Source organism: Heloderma suspectum, chromosome 3 (genome assembly GCF_057233095.1).
Source record: "Heloderma suspectum isolate Gila_16-S chromosome 3, 16-S_ref, whole genome shotgun sequence".
Taxonomy (NCBI): domain Eukaryota; kingdom Metazoa; phylum Chordata; class Lepidosauria; order Squamata; family Helodermatidae; genus Heloderma; species Heloderma suspectum.
The window spans coordinates 87,679,314-87,702,351 of record NC_139460.1 but is presented as its reverse complement, the minus strand read 5'-3'; the positions used below and the strand labels follow the sequence as shown (position 1 = coordinate 87,702,351).

Sequence of the window (23,038 nt, the reverse complement as noted above, 5' to 3'; positions counted from 1 at the left end):
CTGCTCCACCATGAACCTTGTTTTATGTGAGCTGATGCATAGGCTTTTATATCTGGTACAATCTTTTATTATAGTCAGTTCATTTTAAAAAAATAAGGCAGGGTATTAGTTTTTTTAAATAAAAAATACTCGTTCGGAAAGCTTGTAAATACTGAGCTGGAAGGGGCCCTCTGTGCTGTGCCATTTGGTGCATGGATATTTCCATAGAAAGTTTCCTTCCAGTTTGTACCTGAAAGCACCTGATTATTTGCACTTATAATTCTGCAGCAACAAGCACTTCCTGCTGAATTACTATGTCCCTTGACAAATGCAGAAAACGATATCTTAATTCCAAGTCCATATGACCCTGCCCTTCCTGTTTTTCTTTCAGTAGCTAATCTTCCCCTATACCGCTAAAAGCCTTGGAAAGACAAGCCTCACCCTAGCTCTACACCAATGAGCGACTTTTAGAAGTGGGGGATTCCTACTAGATAGGGAAGTGTTAAAATACAATTTCATTTCTTCTAAAAACAAGAGATACCTACCTGTCATAGATGTCTGATCCTTCCTCCAATCCAGGCAGAAGTCCAATTAAGAAGGCTTGAAGACTTGGCAGAAGGGACTTGTGGAGTGGGAGAAAATACTTCTCGTACAGACCAAGGAGAACAGGCCTCACTGACATTGCTGCATTTGCCAGCAAGGGAAACAAGCCAGAGCTGGGGAGGGAGAGACAGATTTGTGTGTTGTAATTTTTTTTTTTAAAGGGGAGCATTGTTGGCTGTACTCACATGTAATGCCAAACCAGTTTAGTATGAGCTGAGCTACAGTGAACCTTGGGCTCATGTGCTCCCCTTCCAGTATAGCCATGAGGAGTTTGGAAGCTTTCACTTCCATTTTAGGTTAACCACAGTTTGTTGTGATATCCAAGCCTAGACAAACTATGGATAACTTAACTATAGTTCATGAAGTTGATTTGTTTAATCAAATCATAGTTAACGTAACTACAGATTAGGGTTCAGACACAATGCTGAACTGTGATTAATCTAAAACGGAAGTAGAAGCTTCTGGTCTCCTCCTCATAGCTGCACAACAGGGAGGGGAGAAGAGCATGCAAGCCCAAGGCATAGTGAAGCTCATCCTTGTACTGGTAATGTTTAGCATGATGTGCAAATGTAGCCACAGTCTACTTTATGTAAATTCCACTGAATTCAATACAGTTTACTCCCAGGTAAGTAAATATAAGACTGCAGCCTCAGTCAAATGTTAGCCTTTTTTTAATAGGAAGCTTACCTGTACAGAAATAAGTCGTTTGCAAGCCATTTTGTCCCAATAATTTTAAATATTATTTCATAGGTCTCTAGTGCTTTTAGATGCACTCCACTAGGTAAAGCTGGATGTAAACACTGAGACAATCTTTTGCTGATAATCAGACGTCTTGGTAAAAGGGAGTACTTCAAGTTACTCTGAAGAGCCTGTAAAACATTGGTGGGAATTAAATGTTATAACTTACATCAACTTTAGTCAGCAAACAAATTGAAGCACAGCTTCTTCTTAAAAGAACTACACTTATGAGAATTTCATAGATCTGTAGAACTCAACAACCTATTATAAAAACTCTCCCCGAGTACCTAGGAATATCTTGGCAGCAACGATAAATTAATATGCAACTTCTTCATACAATTAAATCCTGACCCATCATTCAGAATCAGTTACAAGATCAGCAGCCTTAATAATAACAAATACTTCAGTAAGTTAATCTCATCAGAAAGAGCAACTGCTCTAATAGAGGGATGCAATCCACCACACACTTGCCTGGGAGTAAATGAAACAATTTAGGGCACAATCCTATGCATGTTTAGACAGAAAAAATTCCTACAACTCCCAGCACTCCCCAGCCAGCATGGAATTGCACCCTTAATGAGAAACATCTTCAGGTATCATCCTGCTCCTCAGAAAATGGCTATGCTGGGATGCCTGTGCATTATGATTAAGACAATCCCCTAGATGTGCTGATGCAAGTTGAGTGTACAGGATAGAAAAATCTGCTTTCTTTCTTTCTCTGTGAGGGTAGGGGCCAACTGGAAGCAGCAGACAAAGAATAAGTAAGGAGCCCTTGTTTGTTGATGAATATCACATTCACAAGACAAGATTCTGGATGGCTGATTTGTGACTGTCTTTTTACATAACCAAGGTATTACTTGATAAGGATGTGACAAATACAACAGAAACGTTTTTTTACAAATTTATTGGACACCTCGGTGAATGTTTATTAAGGGTTGGTTATGGACTGCTAGTTGCTGGAGATGTAATCCGGGAGCTGAAACATTTATATGGTCTTGGCTTGTCCTATCATTGTTACATTTTGGTCTGACACTCGCAGCATCATTAATATGATCCTACAATGATCACTGTGTGTTAAAAATGCAGAGGTTCTCTTAGGCTATATCCGTAACATATGGAATCTATGCCCATATCAAGAGCTATGGATATTTCGAGCATGGGGTGTGGCTAAGAGAATTAAAATACAGCATTCGAAGGACAAATCCACTCCTGACTTACAACAGTGAATAGCTGTGTGTTCTTTGTTGACATTTGAATTGGCTCTCTCTAAATGGAGAAGAAAGGAAGAGGACTTTCAAGCAATTTAGTCTAAGTTAACTGAGTTGTTCACTTTGTAATTAGAGAGAGAGAGAGAGAGAGAGAGAGAGAGAGAGACTTCTTTTCTCTCTCACGTTTTATTCATACATTATATATTAATATATTAGATACTGGGTTTGTAGTCTTTGTTAATTTAGATTATACTGCCATCCAATACTTGTAATGCATTGAAGTTGATACTTGCATCTGTGTACTCTTTCCTATCATCTGCTTGTGCTAGTGTGCAGAAATTCTGTCTATTTTTGGAACCAGCTTTTGGTCGGAAGCCTGGCCACCTTAGTGCAACCTTGCCCTGATCATCCAGTGGAAAGGATCATGGCTAGGCTTCCTTTCTCCACTTTCCCATGGTCCCTCTTTAATCCCACTAGGTCAGCCAATTCGTCCAGAAGTGGTCAGGAAGAGATGCCATGGTCAGAGCTGTAAGTGCCCTTCTTCCCTAAGAGGAAGTGAACAATGCAATGATGCTGGAAATTAGTATGGTGTTGTATAGATATCAACTTTGTTTTGCCCCTCTCTCTTGCCATAGTGACTACAAGTAAGGATTTGCCTTGATGTACCACACACAGTCAGAAACAAACCTGCTTGAACTCTTTTTCTCTCTCCTATCTGGCAAGGCCTCTTTCTGAGACCTCTTTCTTTCTTCTCTCTGTCCGTTAGCTTTATGCCCCCAATTTACATAGCCTCAACTCTTGCAACTTTCTCATAAACTTAGCCTAAACCATTCCAAATCTGGTCTCATAACACATGTCCATAGCCTAGTTTTCTGTGCATAGGCAGCCCTGGTTCAGCCACAGAGTGGATCTTTGGACCTATTTTCCCCACGTTTCAAATTCTATGCAGATGGTATCTTATCTACTTTGCTCTATGCTTTACTTTTTAAATATGCCTTAGACTGTTCATTTTATACCAACTGACTGAATCCATATTAGAATTTGCACAAGTGCCATACTATGATTATTGCAACAATCTAATTCCCCATGATTGATTATACGTACACTTTGATTTCTGTTTAATAACACCAAATATCACTGTTTTGAAACAGACCTGCATGTGTGTGTTCACTGGAACAAATCTGCATAGACACAGTGCAACCAGCATTAAAATATCCTTACACATGTGTATGCTGGAGTGTGTGTGTTGGCACATGCCTGTTCAGAGTGGACATGTGTTCAGTTCATATGCAAGTTTGAGGGCCACCGTTATACAGCTCTTGCACAGATACAGCCAGCTACAGTACTGCTGTGTACAAATGAGGATGCTTAGGAAAATTTTCAGAATTTTTATTTTACAAGTTAAATCCAAGAGATAACCTTGTTTGAGTGAAATTTCAAATATTATACCTATGTGATATTATTTTGCATTATGGTTCATAAATTAAGCTACTATTAGCTGCTGTGGTTTGGACTTTAGTCAGTTTACTTTAGCAAACTAGTCAAAGCAATTCACACACCCTTAACAAATAGTTTCCACCTCTGACTAACCCCCACCCTTGATGATGAATTCTACATTTTACAGCAAACACACTTATTAACATTTTATTGTAAAGTAAAATAAAACTAAAGCAGCTTTACATATTCTGTCTATGGTAGGACCATCATGCAGAGGTGATACAGCATGACCTGCCTTTGAGCAATACCATTCTGTCATGCTGAGACCAACCCAAACTTAACAAAGTTTAAGGGTGAAAATGCAAACAATATTCAGACAAATAAATAAAACAGAGATCTGCACGCTGCTGACCAACATCTACAGCTCCTTCTTGCATTGCTTGACTTTTTGGACTCACTTTGGGGAAGGGGAAACAAACCTCTTCCTCCTCCTGCTCCTCCTCTGAGGGTGCACATATGTATCTAACCTTTATCTTCCCAATTAGATCTCCAGGCATCTGACAAAGTGGGCTCTGGCCCACAAAAACTTATGCCACAATACAACTGGTTATTTATGTGCCACAAGGCTTCCTTGTTTTATACAAATTAAGATTACACTCACGCCTGTTTAACCTTGGCTACTGACAAGACCCACAGAATTGTCTGGCAAGATCAGGTTTATGTGCACTAAAGGGGGTGTGGACCTGCTTAGCAATCAGGATGGGAGACCATTAGGAGATCCAAGCAAGAGAAGGAAATACGTGCTTTTTTTAAGGACAACTAAAGGTTGATTGCCAAACAAAACAGAACATTTTCCAGCCCTTGCAGGAAGAATTCAGCTCTGGCTTTGATGCTGTACTGCACATCTTGGCAGACTTAAAAACAAAAGAGGAGCCAGCAAACAATATAGCTAACCCCACTTCCAACTGTAAGCTTCAGATAAGAGGATGTGGTACTGGTATAGAAAGACAGATATGCAAGAGCACTGTACTAAAGGCAAAATAGGATGGGGGCACACTATGCAGAAAGGCCCTTTCTGCCTTCATCACACCCAAGTATCAAATTAGCAGGTAACAATCTGTACCAAGTATAGAGTACTTCAGTTCCAGCAAATCTTTTCAGCAACAATTATACAAGGAGGACTCAAAGTACACATTCTGATTTCAACTTTTACAAACAAAAATGTTCTAGGGAAGTTAGGTACGTACATTGCTCATCACCACCACAACAGTTTAGTCTTGCCAAATTCTGCTACACAGTCAAGACTGTCAACTGTATAATCCCCACTATCCTGTTGACATTTTAGTTAATGCCATTAAATCTAATTAAGACCAATCATGGTCTGAAATACTAATAGGACATTTCAGAAGCTCAGCATGTGATTTATTACGATAAGCACAAGTCTCCCATTATTGTAGTTTTTAGAGGGGTGGGAGAGGAGAAATTAAGCAGTCCCTTCACCTTGCCATTCCTCTGCTCAAACTGCAGCCTCCCAGAGGTATTTTTCAAAAACTTAAAATATTTATATGTCACCTAATAACACAAGTTTTCTGGCAGTTTCTAATAAAAATCAGAATACAAAACAAGATCACAGAACCATAATATCTAATACAGCTTAAAACCACCAGCAGAAAATAAAATCAGAAGGACAAAGTGCACAGTAATACTAAAATATCATAGATCTTAGAACTCCAAGAATACCCAAAGATCTAATAGAAAAAATCAGCAAAAAGTTTTAAGATGGAAAAATCTGGGAAAATAAAGAGGTCTTCACCTGGCACCAAAAGGACTACAATATGGGCACCAGGCAAGCCTCACTGCGGAGGGCATTCCACAACCAGGATGCCACCACTGAAAAGGCCCTCTCTCTCGTAGCCACCCACCGCACCTCATTTGGGAAGAGCACCTGGAGAACGGTCTTGAGAAGACAGTCTCAAGGTCCGGGCAGATATTTTTGGGAGGAAGTGATCCTTCAGGTAATCTGATTGGCTGATCCCAAGCCATTTAGGCCTTTAAAAGTTAATACCAGCATCTTGAACTGTGGCCAGAAATGGACTTGATAAGCACTGTCATACTAGGATCATACCACCCAGTTCTAGTCAATAACTTTTCTGCCATATTTTGTGCCAGATGAAGTTGCTGGACGATTTCATTGCAATAATCCAAATGAGAGGTTACCAGGGCATGGGTCACTATAGCAAGGCTGTCTCTGTCCAGATAGGCTGATATACCCCAATCAAGGAGGGTTCCAAATCCCACGGAAGCCTAGCACACAGCTGTATGTAAGAAGAGTTCCCCACTGCAGGCGTTTGTGCTATATACATGGATGCCTATGAGCAGGGCTATGAGGTGACATGATGTCAGGGAACAAGGCTACTCAACATAGCTCCCTTTCTGGTGAGTTTCATCACTTTTTATAATGCCTGAATAGTGCTTAGATCTCAGTCTTATCTGGACTGAGTCTTAACGTATTGGCCTTCATCTAGTCCATTACTGCACCCAGTCACTGATTTAGAATACCAACTGCCTCACCTGGAGTTACATGTATTTCCTGTGTAATATAGTTGTTATTCAGGGCCAAACCTCTCTGAATGCTTGTCTGCTAAAAAAGAAAGGAAGAAAATACCACAATTCTCACACCAATACAGATAGTCAGCATATATAGGCCCTTTGTAAAGAACAGCCAGGAAGGCAGTAGTAGAACTTTTACAGAAAGTTTTAAAAAACACCAGGAACTGGCTTATACACATACTCTCACTGGAGATGGCAGAAGTGTGAAAGGCAACAGAAAGAGAGGCCTATGTTTTACCACAAACAAAGCAGGGCTGCAAGATGTAATCAATTGGACTGACATTTACTTGGGGACACCTCTTTAGTTGATTTAAAAAAATATGCTGCCCAAGTTAAAGAAAATATGCATTAAATTTCATGCTATTACTTATAAAAATTGCAAGTGGCAAGCAGCCCCTTCTGCCTTCCCCACTCATCCCCTTCTCACCCTTTCCTCCTTCCACAAACTGTATATTGTTTACTCTTTACTACATTCAACTGAAGTCCTGTTACTGGCATTACCTCTAAGTGAAACTGACCTGAGACCATTTCAATTAACATCACAGACAGGCTTCACCCCAATAGTAAAAGGCAGATGCTCTGTCATACACTAACCCTCAGTTCCAAAATATCTGAGTCATGGATGATTACTGCTCATCAGTAAATGCTTTGGAAGAAGCTGGAATAAACATTTATTTTAGCCAGAAACATTCAATATTACAAAAACTGTATGTATTGTTCAGCCTGCACATATTTCTGCCATTGCCTTGGATAAATAATAGCCTTGTACAATCTTTTGTCATTAGCACATCAGAGGACTACTACAGAAATGGTTTGGTTTTATTACCAGCTCTGCACAAACCTAAAGAGGCTACTAAATGCTGGCTATCGGTACCAGCAACAACACAGTATTTGATTAGTAGTTAAGTGTGTTTACATAAACAATGAAAATGCTGTTCAAAGAAATTCTCTGTTGAGTCATACTGCATTAACTCATGTTCTATTTGTCCAAGTGTAACTTTTTTTATTCCAAGTTGCTTATAATTTGTTTGAACTAGGTGTAATTTATATGCATTACTGCTAAAGGGCTCGCTATTTCAATAAATAAAATAATGTTAATTTGATTACTTCTTGTGACCCACTATATTCATTTAAAAATTTGTATGCCACAATGAAATACAAAGAGAGAGTTTTGCTCTATTATATGCAATTGTCCAATCACAAAGTATTAAAAAAATCAATGATCAACTGTTCTTCAAAGCTGTCACAGCAGAGAGTAACAACATAACTCATGGCACATCAGATCTCATTATGAGTAGTGAATTTCAAGAGTGCTACCATTTCAAGTCAGTTGTCTAGATTTATTCAGGCACAGATGTCTACACTACTGTGCACTTTGCAAAACATCTACAGCATGTACCCTCCAGATCCTACTAAAACAGGTATGGCTAACAGACATTGGTGCAGCTCTATCCACATCCATCAAACTCCACTCACAAGACACAAAATGACGGAGCCTCTCAAGGGATGTTGGATACAATAACAATGCCATAATCAACAACAACTAACCAATACAACCCACAAATTTCTATTTTCAAAAGCAGCAGGGTACACTTTTATTCCTCCCATTATATTGATTTGGATTACAATAGTATTTATGTTACTGCTGGCATACTTAGAGAGGTGAAGGCCTGGGAAAAAAGCAGAAAAAATGGGGAGAGGGCGTTAAAGAAGCCAATAATACCCATTTTTCACCAGGATTTTTTTTGAGAAAATGTCCCCTGCCCCCCAATTTTGGAGGGCTTTTGCCCCTAAGCTTTTGCATCTCTTAAGTATGTTGCCAGCTTTCGTACTAGCATGAAGACATATAATGTAATTCAAAATGATCGAGAGCACTGGTGTACTAACTGCCTAATGATTTATTCACTCACATCTACACTATTATACCTTCTTAGCATGGAGTAACACTTTCCAAACTGATAGACAACTGAGACGATAAAAATATGCTATTGTAAAATGAGTGTACTGCTTGAACCAAAGCAAGGTACATGCAAATTGTTTGTTTTGAAATGTTGAGGTTTTGATATCTTACTACAAAACACCTGGTAAAACCAATCATCTAGCAGTGGTTCCCCACCTAGGGCCCCCAAATGTTGTTGGATTACAACTTCCATCCTCCTCAATCAGCATGCCCAGTGGTCAAGGGTAGATATAGTCCAACAACATCTGGGGACTCAAGTTTGGAAACCAGTGATCTAAACATTCTACTGCAGTTCCTATGAGGCTAAGAGTGCCTTCAGACTGGCAGATTTTTATTTACTATCTGCTGCTGTTGCTATTCATGCAAGGAGGAAGCACAAAGGGTGTGCAGTCCAGACCGCATCTTTGAATTTGTCACTCTTTGTGTACAAATTCACAAATTTTAATAGCATAAATGTGTGTAAACTATTATACCACAACACCCATTCATCTAACTTTCTTGTTAACCCTATGTGTTAATTTCCTTTAACAGAAACTAAACCTGCCTCATTACAACCCCATCTGAAAGGTCTTCAGCTCATTTGCACTTTTCTAGAAAAAGTGGATCCAGTTTGTTAGTTTGTTAGGATCTATAAGCATAATTGCACACATTTGGCATTTATTAATAAATAAAAGAAAACTTCAACCTTCTAATTCTAGTGGGAGGAAGTACACATGTATGGGAAAACACAATTTATTCTGGGGGAGTGAAGGACAAACCTGAAATAAAATGCGACAAGGCTGCTTGCCTGAACACAGCCTAAGAAGATTAAGGGAATAAAAAAAACCTGTAGCATATGGGCTGATGGAATAGAAAAGCTGGGGTCTGGAATCTAATTCCTAGTCCTACTATGTTGCTGCATATTTCACAACCTATAAATGAGAACAAGTTTCTTTAACTAGCAAGTCTATAGCCCCCGTTGCTCATTGAGGTAGGAAGGCAGGAGCTCTCAATTTACTCACAAGAGGGAAGATCTCTTTGTATTTGGTGATCTGAAATACTTTCGAAGTCTTGTATAATCCATTCCTCTCACAGGCCACAGTAAGGTTAACTTCTCATTAGGAAAACTTCAGTTTTTTTCTTTAGGTTTAATAGGACTTTTGTGGAAACACACATGAAGCTCTGACCAACCATTCTTATTGTGCGACTGTTTTCTATAGAAAACAGCAGACAAAATGCAACACAAAAAGTACCAAAAAAGTTGTGAAAAAACCCAGAATTCCCAGAGATAAAGACAAATATTTCAGAAGATACCTACCAGACCAAATTCATCAGCATCTGAATCCTTTTGGAAGTACCTAATTTATTTTACTATTAACATGTATATACATCTTATTTGCTAAAAAGCCATGAAGGCAGTGCACAGCAATTTAAAACAATAAAAATAAGAATATTAAAACCAGTAAACATTAGAAAATTAAAGTGACATAATTTAAAATGCACCTTCACAGCCTTTCTAAAAAGCCAACGCATTGGGAGCTAATTGTAGATCTTGAGGGAGCATATCCCACAGTTATGAGAGTGACACAGGAGTAGTTTCTCATAGTAAATATAAATCTAAATTTTAAAATTTCAATAAATAAAAGCTAATTCTACAATTACTCAAAAGCATGATTGAAAGTTTCTTTTCTAATGGTCAAACATTTATATTTATTGAACAATGTATCCAAAAAAATGAAGCTGAAACATCAATTTTGTGTTTCAAACATGAACTATCTCCCCTGCCACATGCATGTTTTATTTTCTAGCTCCACTTCTCCATTTGGGCCTAAATTTAGGAAACTAACACACACAAAGCTATGACACAGGACAGACAGCTGGTGATGTGTTTCCTGGTAGGTGTAAGATCAATGAGTTGCTGGTTTTTCTGTAACACTGAAGACATTACTACAGATCATTATATTCTAGATATAATTTTAATTTATTTTTTCTGCATGGAAATAGCTTCTTAAAGGTGGCTTTCAAAGTCTAATGTATTACTTAAAAAGGTCTATCCTGGTATCACTCATTCTTCAGCCACCAAGATATTGTTAAAGAGATAACCATCTGTTCTATCCTTAGAACCAGCACAAAAGGACTGCATTCATAGAATCATAGAATAGTAGGGTTGGAAGGGGCCTACAAGGCCATCGAGTCCAACCCCCTGCTCAATGCAGGAATCCAAGTCAGAGCATCCCTGACAAATGGCTGTCCAGCCTCGTCTTGAAGGCCTCCAGTGTGGGAGAGCCCACCACCTCCCCAGGTAATTGGTTCCATTGCCGTATTGCTCTGACACTCAGGAAGTTTTTCCTGATGTTCAGTCGGAATCTGGCTTCCTGTAACTTGAGCCCATTATTCCGTGTCCTGCACTCTGGGATAATCAAGAAGAGATCCTGGCCTTCTTCTCTGTGACAACCTTTCAAGTACTTGAAGAGCGCTATCATATCTCCCCTCAGTCTTCTCTTCTCAAGGCTAAACATGCCCAGTTCTTTCAGTCTCTCTTCATAGGGCTTTGTTTCCAGTCCCCTGATCATCTTTGTTGCCCTCCTTTGAACCCTCTCCAGCTTGTCTGCATCCTTCTTAAAGTGTGGTGCCCAGAACTGGACACAGTACTCCAGATGAGGCCTAACCAGTGCTGAGTAGAGGGGAACTAGTACTTCCCGGGATTTGGAAGCGATGCTTCTATGAATGCAGCCCAAAATAGCATTTGCCTTTTTTGCAGCCACATCACATTGTTGGCTCATATTCAGCTTGTGATCGACGACAATTCCAAGATCCTTCTCGCTCGTAGTGTGGTTGAGCCACGTATCCCCCATCTTGTAACTGTGCATTTGGTTTCTTTTTCCTAGGTGCAGAACTTGGCATTTGTCCCTATTAAATGCCATTCTGTTGTTTTCTGCCCAGCACTCCAGTCTATCCAGATCACTTTGAATTTTGTTTCTGTCTTCCAAAGTATTAGCTATCCCTCCCAATTTTGTGTCATCTGCAAATTTGATCAGCATTCCCTGCACCTCCTCCTCCAAGTCATTAATAAAAATATTGAAGAGCACTGGGCCCAGGACTGAGCCCTGCGGTACCCCACTCGTTACCTCTCCCCAGCTTGAGAAGGTCCCATTGATAAGCACTCTTTGAGTCCGATTCTGTAGCCAACTGTGGATCCACATGATCGTTGTTTCATCTAGCCCACTTCGAGCAAGTTTGCTCATCAGGATATCATGGGGCACTTTGTCGAAAGCTTTGCTGAAGTCGAGGTATATGATGTCTACAGCATTCCCACGGTCTACAAGGGAGGTGACTTGATCAAAAAATGAGATCAGATTTGTCTGGCAGGACTTGTTTTTGACAAATCCATGTTGGCTTCGAGTAATCACTGCATTGTTGTCAAGGTGCTTCCAGATGGATTGCTTTATGATCTGCTCCAGAATTTTCCCAGGGATTGATGTCAGACTGACTGGTCTGTAGTTCCCAGGTTCCTCCTTTTTACCCTTTTTGAAGATAGGGACAACGTTAGCCCTCCTCCAGTCATCTGGCACTTCCCCGGTCCTCCATGATTTCTCAAAGAGAATAGACAGCGGTTCTGAGAGCTCTTCTGCCAGTTCCTTTATGACTCTAGGATGCAGTTCATCTGGCCCTGGAGATTTGAACTCATTCAAAGTAATGAGGTGTTCCTTGACCATATGCCTGTCGATCTCAAGCTGCAATCCTGCCCCTTCAGCCTGTACTTCGCCTTTGCCAGGGGGGTCAAAGACCCTCTTTTGGGAGAAGATTGAGCCAAAGTAGGAATTGAGCACCTCTGCCTTTTCTTTGTCATCTGTTATCATTTTGCCATCCTTATTTAATAGCTGAACAACCATTTCTTTCCTCTGCCTTTTACTATGCACGTAGCTGAAGAAAGCCTTTTTGTTGTTTTTAGCATCCCTCGCTAACCTCACCTCGTTCTCCGCTTTAGCCTTCCTGACGCCATCCCTGCAATTCTGTGCTACCTGCCTGTACTCTTCCTTTGTTACTTGGCCTTCTTTCCACTTCCTATATGTGTCCTTTTTTGTTTTCAGGTCATCCCTAAGCTTTTTGTGAAGCCACATTGGCTTCTTCTGTTGTCTTCCACCTTTTCTTCTTGTTGGAATTGTTTGTGATTGTGCCTTGAGAATTTCCTTTTTTAAAAGTTCCCACCCATCTTGGACTCCTTTTCTCGCTAGCATTGCTTGCCATGGGACCTTACTGATCATTGTTCTGAGTTTATTAAAATCAGCTTTCCTAAAATCCAGGGTACGCGTTTGAGTACACTCGGCTTTTGCTTCCCTTAGAACCAAGAACTCAAGTACAACATGGTCGCTTTCCCCCAGAGTTCCTGTAACTGCTACTTTATCCACTAAGTCATCTCTGTTGGTTAGGATCAAGTCAAGGATAGCCGATCCTCTAGTTCCTTCCTCTACTTTCTGTAGGAGGAAGTTATCCGCCACACAAGTCAGGAATTTCCTGGAGGGGCCATGTTTTGCAGAATTTGTCTCCCAACAAATATCGGGGAAATTGAAGTCCCCCATTACTACTACATCATGCTTCCTTAAAACATTGGCTATTTGCTTTTCAAAAGTTTCATCCTTGGCTTCTCCTTGATTGGGTGGCCGGTAGTAGACTCCGACCACCAGGTTCCTTTTATTCTTTGCTCCATTTATTTCAACCCAGATGCTCTCGATGGGGCTACCAAGCTCCTCCTCCTGTATTTCTGTGCAGAGATATGTATTTTTCACATACAGTGCAACCCCGCCTCCCTTTCTGTTCCTCCTGTTCTTTTTGAACAAGTTATATCCTTCAACTGCTGTATTCCAGTCATGAGAGTCATCCCACCAAGTCTCAGTTATACCTATCAAGTCATAATTTCCCTCCTGTATTAAGAGTTCAAGTTCGTTCTGTTTGTTTCCCATACTCTGGGCATTAGTATATAGACATCGAAGACCATGTGCTTCATAGTCTGGCTTTCTTCCTACATGTGTCTGAAGACTATTATTGGGCGCTATCAGCGCTGTTCTCTCCATTGCAGTGCATGCGCCTACGTCCATTGTTACCCCCAACATTACATCTCCCTTCCCCGTAGGATTCAGTTTAAAGCCCTCCTGATGAAGTTCTTCATGCTGTGGCCAAACACATTCTTCCCAGCCTTTGTGAGGTGCAACCCATCCCTAGCCAACAGCCCATCTTCCAGGAAGTATAGCCCGTGGTCCCAGAATCCAAATCTCTCTCGTCGGCACCACCTTCGTAGCCAGTCATTCACCCGGAGTATTTTTCATTCCCTTTCTATCCCTCTTCTAACTACTGGAAGGATGGATGAGAAAACTATCTGGGCCCCAAAGTTCTTGAGTTTCCTTCCCAAAGCTTCAAAGTCTGACGTGATCTCTTCGTAGCTCCGCTTGGCGGTATCATTTGTTCCCACATGGATGAGAAGAAAGGGATACCTGTCAGTGGGCTTTATGAGTGCAGGCAACCTTTCAGTCACGTCTCTAATCTGTCCTCCCGGGAGACAACATACCTGGCGAGTCCACGGGTCTTCGCGACATACTTGGGTCTCGATCCCACGCAGCAAGGAGTCTCCCACTACTACCACTCTTCTCTTCTTCTTCTTGTAGGCCTGGGTTTCATCGCCTCTGTTTGACTGACCTTCAGCCTCTTGCTCACTCTCATGCAGGTTCCCCTGTGATTCTTCCTCTGCAGGCTGTCCTCCAGTCTCATCTGCAAGTACCTGGAATCGGTTCCACAGCTCCACCGCTTCCACTGGTGCAGAGTGGCGTCTAGTTCTTCTTCTCCTAACTGTCACCGTTTTCCAAGGAGTATCCTCTACTCCATTTTTCTTCACCTCAGCATTTCCCACTGCCTCATCTTGCTGTTGCTCTTCAAGCTTCTGGTCTGCCCTTTGCTGCTGTAGTTCCCCCATTCTGTCCAAGAACTCTTCGTGTTCTCTTATTCCCCGGAGGGTTGACAGTCGCCGCTCCAGTCCACTTACTTTTTCCTCCAGCAGCGTGATCAACTTGCACTTGTTGCAGGTGTAGGCCATGTTGTTCTCAGGCAAGAAAACAAACATTGCACACACCTTGCAGGTCACCACCACTGGAGAGTCTTGTCCTTCCATAGCCTCTTCTCCCTTTTTGTGTCTAGCTTTGTGATTGTTCTAGACTAGCCTGTGCCTGCTCCTCTACTCAGTAGAGGTTAAAAGCAGAGTCCCACTGGGACTCTGTTCTAGTCCAATTCTCATTGTTCTAGTCCAAGGAACACCACTAAGATCCTGCTGCTCATTGTTCTAGTCCAAGGAACACCACTAAGATCCTGCTGCTCCGCATAGAAAGAAAACATTTAGAAGCTAACCAAATATAGAATGCTCTTTCAATATATTAGCAGGAACAATTTTTATACAAAGAAACTTACTATCCTCGTTAACTTTTTGTAACTTTTTTTGTATTTTTCGGAAAACTTTAGCATTTCCATCCTTAGTCTAGCGTATTAGATGTTTTATTTTACAATTAACTTTTTCATATTTGATACCATCTACAATCTGCTCATAAAAGCCTGTCAGAATAATATGTAAGCTACAGACCTATCTAGTAGCAGCTAGATACTGTACAGACTTGATTTCTAAATAATTTTTAAAAATCAGATATGGTACCTTGTTAAGTTTACCAAGAGAAGATATAAGATCTGCCCATTCACTTGAAGATTCAAAGTTCCTCAAAGCTTTATCAATCGCTGAAGTATAATTTCTGTATCTGTAATCACCAAGCAACTCCTGCTCCTCAGGGTCCATTTTAAATTTTCATAGCCAAAATCTTCTGGGGAACTAAAACACATAAACAAACAAGAACTGTGATAAGAATCTCAATGACATTTGACATACTGAACTCATTTTTTTTGTTAAAACTGTATGTAAAAATCCCTAATGAGAGGCAGTAAATGCTAAGTCAACAGTAAGAAATATGTTATTTTGAGATCCTGCATAAAAAGTTAAACTCTACAAAAAAGTTGCAGCACGAAAGCTTTGGGGCTGTAGAATGCTCAGAATGCTCTGAAACTGCAAAAATCATTCACTGTACTTTCATACAGAATCATGGAAGTCTAGATTTACTCAACAATTATTTTACTGAAAATACTCAAGTGATAAGCGTATTAAACACAGAAAATGCACTCATTTTCATAAGCTTGGATGCCCTACTTTCTAGAACAAAATACCAGTTAATAACTAAAGCTGTTGTAAAAGTAATTCTACAGACATGTATATATTTAGTTTTTTTAAAGGAAAAGTGAAATTTGTTTTGAAACTTAACTTTAATTAAAAATCATTCTTAGAAAGCAATCCTATACCCCTTAGACAGCATCTGGGGGAGGGGGGGACAGGATTGTGCAGTTTCTGAAATCCATGGTCAGAAACAGGGCTCCAACCCCAGAGCCCAGAAACCACGCTCCCCCCACGTCCGGTAGCCAGCGTGGTTCTGGCTACATCTCCGTGCTAGGAAATGGAGAGCAGAGATGAGGAAAATGGGGCAGTCCTGGGGGCAGGGGGGGGGCCTTGGGAAGCTGCATTATGCAGCTTCCTATGCTCGCCCCAGCCTCCTTCCCTCCCGCCTGGAAGCGCTGAGGCTAGACAAGCGAAATCACCCATCTAGCAAAAATGCAGGGCAGCTCAAGCACGGAGGCAAGGATTGCCTCTGTGCTTTGACCACCCTGCACTGGATACTTGGCAGCCTCCGACTTCAGAGCCTGCTAACTATCTCCATAGGATGGGACCCTTAGTTATTAAACTAAAGCAAAAAAAGTTACAACAATAGGAATGTCAACTTCTGTTGTGGTAAGTCGAGAGGTTTTTATTTATTCATTGTAAAAACTGCAACGGACAATGGGTTGTATCCAATGGTGTCCATTCACCAGCTGAACAGACACCGCTGGCAGAATGGATTCCCCTTCCCTGGAGCCCCCTGTGACCTCCCCTTCTGCTTTCTAAACTATCAGTAGCAATGGAAGGACATCCATAATTATATTCCATAAGACAACCATTAGTGTCTAATGCTACAACACTTCACTATTAAAATCAAATGAGCTCCAAAAAGATCTCTCCGAACTGGGAGAATGGGCATCAAAATGGCAAATGCAGTTCAATGTAAGCAAGTGTAAACTGATGCATGTTGGGACAAAAAATCCCAACTTCGAGTACAAGCTGATGGGATCTGAGCTAGGGGTGACCAAGACAGAGAACTTGGGGTTGTGGTGGACAGCTCAATAAAAATGTCAACTCATTGTGTGGTTGTAGTGAAAAAGGCAAACACCATGTTAGGTGTAATTAGGAAAAGAATTGAAAATAAAACTGCCAATATCAAACTGCTGTCATACAAATTTATGGTGCAACCACACTTAGAATACTGTGTGCAGCTCTGGTCACCATACCTAAAAAAGGATATTGTAGAGTTGGAAAAAGTTCAGAAAAGGGCAACTGAAATGATCAAGGGGCTGGAGCATCTCCCCTAAGATTACAACATCTGGGATTATTTAGCTTAGAAAAAAGGCAAGTAAAGGGAGACATCATAGAGGCATACAAAATTATGCAAGGTGTGGAGAATGTGGACAGGGAGACATTTTTCTCACTCTTTCAAAATACTAGAACCCAGGGTCATCCCATGAAGCTGACGGGCAGGAGATTCAGGACAGATAAAAGGAAGTACTTCTTCACACAGCACATAGTTAAACTATGGAATTCACTTCTACAAGATGGCCACCAATTTGGATTGCTTTAAAAGGGGACTAGACAAATTCATGGAGGAGAAGGCTATCAATGACTACTCGTCCTGATGGCTATGAGCTACCTCCAGTATCAGAGGCAGTATGCCTATGTATACCAGCTGCTGGTGAACTTGGGTGGGAGGGCACTGTTGCACTCATGTCCTGCTTGTGGGTTTCCTGGTTGTCCACTGTTTGAACAGAATGCTAGACTAGATGGACACCTGGTCTGATCCAGCATGGCTCTTCTTATGTTATTATGTATTTTTGCCATTTATTTCAATGGACTCTGGATGAACCTCTAGGTAAACCTTTTCATGTGTACATAAATTATACCATACTAGTTTGTTCAATAAAGATATCACTCCACTTGCTTAACTTCAGAAATTCCATATATTACCTATCTCACTATGTTCTAATTTTGTAAAAATTAAGTAAAACCAATGCATTAATTACTTTAGACACCCAATTGTTAAACTGAAATGTTTTGAATTCATGGAGGCACATGTAAACAGACACAGAACATTTTGCCCAAGCCTGAGCAACCAAGTTAACAATTAACTTTCAATGAAAACATAACCAAATCTAAACAGTAAGAGCTGCTTTCTTAGATTAAGAGAGAACAATAAAGTTTTATTTAGTCGAAGGCTGTATGGAAGCATATTGGCCAACTTCATTATGTGTTTTTACAAGTATATCTTTTAGTAGTCATTAAACCTGTCTGCTGGACATCTCAGTGGCTTGGCCAGGAATGCCTGGCCAGGATGGGACTTGGGGTCACCATTTTGCATTGGTTTTGGTCCTTCTTTGAGGGGTGGTTGCAGAAGGTGGTGCAGGGGAGGGGGGGATCCTGTTCAACATCTTGGCTGCTGGCCTATGGAACCCCATAGGGTTTTAGTTTGCCCCCCTGCTGTTTAAAACCTACATAATACCAACAGGAGGGATTGTTTGGAGATCTGGCATTCAGTGCCACAAATATGCAGACACCACTCAGCTCTCTCTCTCCTTTTCCATCTCAGTTTAAGGAAGATGGTACTAGATTGGATGAGAACGAATAAACAGAAGCCTAATCCAGACAAGATAGAGGAGTTCTTGGTCAGCAGAATGGAAAATCGGGGAATGGAGTCCAACCTGTTTTGAATGGGGTTACACTCTTTAAGATACAAGTTCACAGTTTGGGTGTGCTCCATATTCCTGAGCCTGGATGTTCAGATCGGGCCAAGGTGACACATGTCTTAGCTACATCTCAATTAGATTACCATGAAGTGCTCTATGTTGGGGAGATATGTGCTCTCTGAAAATGCTTGGAAACTGCAGTTAGTCCAGAAAATCTTTGGCCTATGGAGCCAATTTGTTTTATATGATGCTGTTTGATGGTTTTTCGCTGGCTGCTGTTTTCATCTGATCTTGTTTTTGCTTGACTGGCTTATTCTGTTTTTATATAACTGCTTTTATTAGTGCATGTTTAATGTTGTAATGTTATAGTATTGCTGTTGTCACCCACCTTGAGCGTTAGTGCAGAAACTGAGGATAAACATTTAAATAACTGCTATTATTATTATGTTTATTTATTTAAAATATTTCTTGGCTGCTGTTCAGGGCAGAAGCCCTCTCAAGGTGGTATGATATAATACCTCAGAACATTGTAGAGAAAGAACTGATAAAGGTAATAAATCAGCCATTATTTAATATTTAAAATTCCTTAACATTCTCGAGTGATATACACTATTATATTTTTTACTGTAATACATTCTGTCTGAAATTCTTTGTCTTGGTTTTGGTTTAGATTCGCTCTTTTACTGAAGCTAGAGATAAGATACTAAGAGATGATTTTTATCAATGTATAATTTATTATCTAACCACTTGAGTATACATTAAGAATTGCCTTATCTGGGCACTTCTAGAAAGCTATGGCAAGCATTTCCCAAAGGCTTGGATTTCTGCCTTACTACAGAGTAATAGGATATACTGCATAATCCTGTTCTAACAGTCAGTTTCGATAGTATATATTTCTAGGAATATTTGCAATCCTTATTTAGAATATCCTCACAACAGTACCATCTGGAACATTTTGGTGAAAGAGAGCCAGGCACATGTATCCCACTCAAATTCAATAGTCCAGTCACACTGACATAACATTATATGTTTTGCTCCACTGCTTTAAAGAGGGATGGAATGAACTTCCACGGTCTGCCTTCTGAAAGCAAGGTAATACAGCCCTTACAAAAAAGAGCTTATATAGTGTATATTTTAAAATTGATTGTTTTTAAATGTTATATTGCCATCTTGTGCATCTGACAAATATCTTCTAAGATTGCATCCGTGAGTTCAGGTGCACACCTCTCAATGAGAGTGTGCATACACACACACAAATACATACACATACACACACAAGTTAAAGTATTCAAGACAGAAATAAGGAAGGGTGGATGCAGACAGGAATGTCGGGGTCAACTCTGTTTCTTCAAAAGCTATTTGGAAGTCCTAGCGACTGATGTCCCAGAAGCTAGATTGAAGACTGAGAAGGAATGTAGCAGCACTCCAGGTGACCTATGCAAACTCCAAAGCACTGTAGAGCAGAAGGTAATCTTTATCTATCTGTAGATTTTGGGTAATTCGCAGTAGATTGGCTGCAATCGATTTCTGACACCCAATGTTTTAACACCAGTAGCAACAAAATGACTCTTCCACCACCCTAAATTATACGACTGAAATGAAGAAAACTTGGGGTAACCACGAGTGGATTTTTGTGCTGAAGGTCTGTGAGGTGCATTCAGTTCTGCTACTCAAAATAAATTCCTGGGCTCAGAATTCTTTAAAAACATAAGAAGGCCTATCAAGTCCAGCATTCTGTTCACACAGTAGCCAATCAGATGCCTATGGGAAGCCCACAAACAAAACACGAGCACGTTTTGATACTGCCACTGATATTGCAGGCAATATATAGCCATCATCATGACTAGTAGCCATTGATAAGACTTATCCTCCATGAATCTGTCTAATTTAAGTATAGATCGTTTGCACCATGATATGACTGATCGATCTGAGTTCTAATAAAAAACAAAATAAATCCCACCCCTGCTGTAGAGGCAATTCTGAACAATTATTTTCTTATTAATATCTCCAGTGAACAGGCAGAAGAGCTCCTGGCAAAGGGCTCTGAGGACAGGCAATTGGACAGACAAACCCCCACATTAAAAGTGTGCAGAAGAATGTTGGGAACTGCCCCTAAATCCATGTTTTTTAAAATTTATTTCACAGTTGTTTTAATAATTGTATTAGAAAGTATTATATACAACATAATAAATTACAACAAAATAAATCCATGCTCGACAATTAAACTACATTGGTTGGGTCACCTAAAGGAAAGCCTACATAAATCAATATATAAATAAATATCCTTCCACTGAAAATATGATGGACTTGATGGTTCTTTGAAACCTCTAAACATTCACCATCTTAATTACTAATGTCCTAAATACTCACTGGCAGCCTGGGAATTCACCCATTGCCAGATTACATCTTCAATATGGTTCCTCTGCCTCAAACAGGAAAAGAGAAGGGAAAGTGTTCATCAGATGCAGGTTCTTGAATCAGATTAAAACACTATGCCATGAGAAGCTGCACCTACTGGAATTCTTCCTTTCTTATGACAATTAAAGGGACAGGAACCATGTTTTGTTTCATCCAACAATTCCAGCTTTTCCAGCCCATTATATGCATGGTGCCCTGGGGGTTGGTTATATAACTGAGAGCCAGTTTGGTGTAGCAGTCAGAGTGTTGGACTGGGACTTGGGAGACCCAGGTTCTAGTCCCCACTCCGCCCTGAAGCTCACTGACTGATTTTGGGCCAGTCACTGGGCTGGTTCACACAACATGGCCAGGTCATCAGGGATTATTTAACCTACAATGAGCCACCATGCTTGCTGGGCAGTGTGGCAGCCAATTTATCCCATTAACCCTCCTACTAATCAAGGGTTATGTGAGAAATGTGTAACCCTCAAATAACCCATGGTGGCCAGGTTCGCACAACACAGCATAAGCTCCAATCAGGGGTTGCATATTCAAAAAGGCAACCACACACGGTACATATCACAGGTGATCTTGGGTTATTTAACCCACGATAACCCACTGTGTCATGTGAACTGGGTCACTGACTCTTAGCCTAACCTACCTCACAGAGTTTTTGTGAGAATAAAACGCAGATGCAAATCATGTATGCTGCCTTGAGCTCCTTGGAGAAAAGGCGAGATATTAATGTATCAAATAAATAAAATTGTTGCAACTCTGAAAGTAAACAAGAAACATAGAATTATTAGGGGCTTTTAAGTAGTGCAAAATAAAACAAACTGCACTTAAAAGAAAAAGATACCCGGCTGTTGTTTTTAAAATACAGCTTTCGGTTGATGCTCCAAGGGACTTTTACACTGGTAGACAGGCAATTTAATATTCATCCAAATATTTAATACATTTTCACTGCCATCTTCTCTCCATTTGGCTTATGGACAAGGAAAGACCAAAACGTGTGGAAGCGATGCACTGCCCTGCAGAAGTCAGACCAGTTCTAGACAGCCTGTTTACTGGGGCTGAAAACAGAATTTCTCTCAGCTCTCTCTTCCCCCCGCCCCCCAATCCACCCCACACACTTTCGTTTCAGCGGTACTAAACAATAGAGGCGCACGACGTTGTGTAAATAAGGCAAGGCGGAGAAAGAGACCGCCTCGATTATGCAGTTAAGAGCCTTTTCTCCTGGCCTTTGACAGGCTGCTGCTCCCACATGGCAAACACAACCCAAGGCAGCAGTTATCAGCGTAACAGCTGGTACAACACGAAGCTTGCAGAAGCACCTTTGGACAGGAGACAATCGGTGGAATTGCAGAAACCGTGAAACAAACACACACACACACGTGTACACATTATACACTCAGGCGTATACATATATCTGGGGTTGAGGAAGGAGGAAGCCAGCACTTTCCCCACCTGTCCACTTTTTCCTCCCCAGGGACAACTGGGAAGAAGCGCGCATATCGCCAAGGGAGGGACGGCTTCGTTTCTCCCTCCCGCCTTGCGCTCCGAAATGCGCCCGAAGGGGAGGCGGGAGGCAGGTTCGTCTCACGGGACAGCGGGGCAAAGCGCCCCCGGCGTGAACGGAGGGGAGAAACCGCCGCCCCTCAGCAAACCCCACAGCCTCCTCACTAGAAAAGGGGGCGGGGAGCGGAGCAAGCAGGAGGCGCTGCCGACCGGGCTTCCTCAGTGCAGCAGGAGCTGCCGTTGTCCCTCCATCTTCCCCACTTACCACCTGAGGAAGACGGTCGGGCTGAGCGCCCTGCTGGCTGCTCCCGCCGAGACGAACGGCGCCACTGCAGCAGCCACCTTCCTGCGACGACGTGTCCCAGGACTGGGCGGGGCCGAGGCAGGCGCCAGGGGCTAAAGGGAAGGGGGGGAGCAAAGAATGGAATATCCCGTAACCATGGTGGCCAGGCCAGGAGGTGTCGCTCACTCCTCTTCTCCTCACTCCTCCCCGCCCGGAGCCAGCTGGGGATATACCACTTCGAAGGGGGGGTGACAAAGAATGATAACGGATCCGTTTCCTCTGCAAGGGACTTCCTCCTGCCGTCATTCTCCCTCCCCCGTCTCTCAACACCATCACGAATTCGGTGACTTGGGCGTGGGCCTACTTGGAGTTCAGACACAAAGACATACCCACCCCACCCTGGCGACATAGTACATCCCA

General features: G+C 41.4%; 1 protein-coding gene across 8 annotated transcripts in view; it reads right to left on the bottom strand.

Annotated features, from left to right (window-relative positions):
* Nucleotides 1-22,817, bottom strand: part of DOP1B (DOP1 leucine zipper like protein B) — a 93,508-nt gene extending 70,691 nt beyond the window's left edge. For 5 of the 8 annotated variants that reach the window (XM_084843729.1, XM_084843732.1, XM_084843733.1 and 2 more), the window contains exons 1-4: nt 22,601-22,817; nt 15,206-15,376; nt 1,270-1,451; nt 525-695 (exon numbers count right to left, since the gene is read on the bottom strand). In XM_084843729.1, the coding sequence (XP_084699855.1) occupies nt 525-695; nt 1,270-1,451; nt 15,206-15,343 (491 nt within the window). In that variant the 5' untranslated portion in view covers nt 15,344-15,376; nt 22,601-22,817. Of the gene's footprint in view, nt 1-524; nt 696-1,269; nt 1,452-9,536; nt 9,718-15,205; nt 15,377-22,284; nt 22,375-22,600 lie in introns of those variants that run through there. The other 3 variants (XM_084843730.1, XM_084843731.1, XM_084843735.1) reach the window with 3 other exon arrangements.
* Nucleotides 22,818-23,038: the final 221 nt, after the last annotated feature.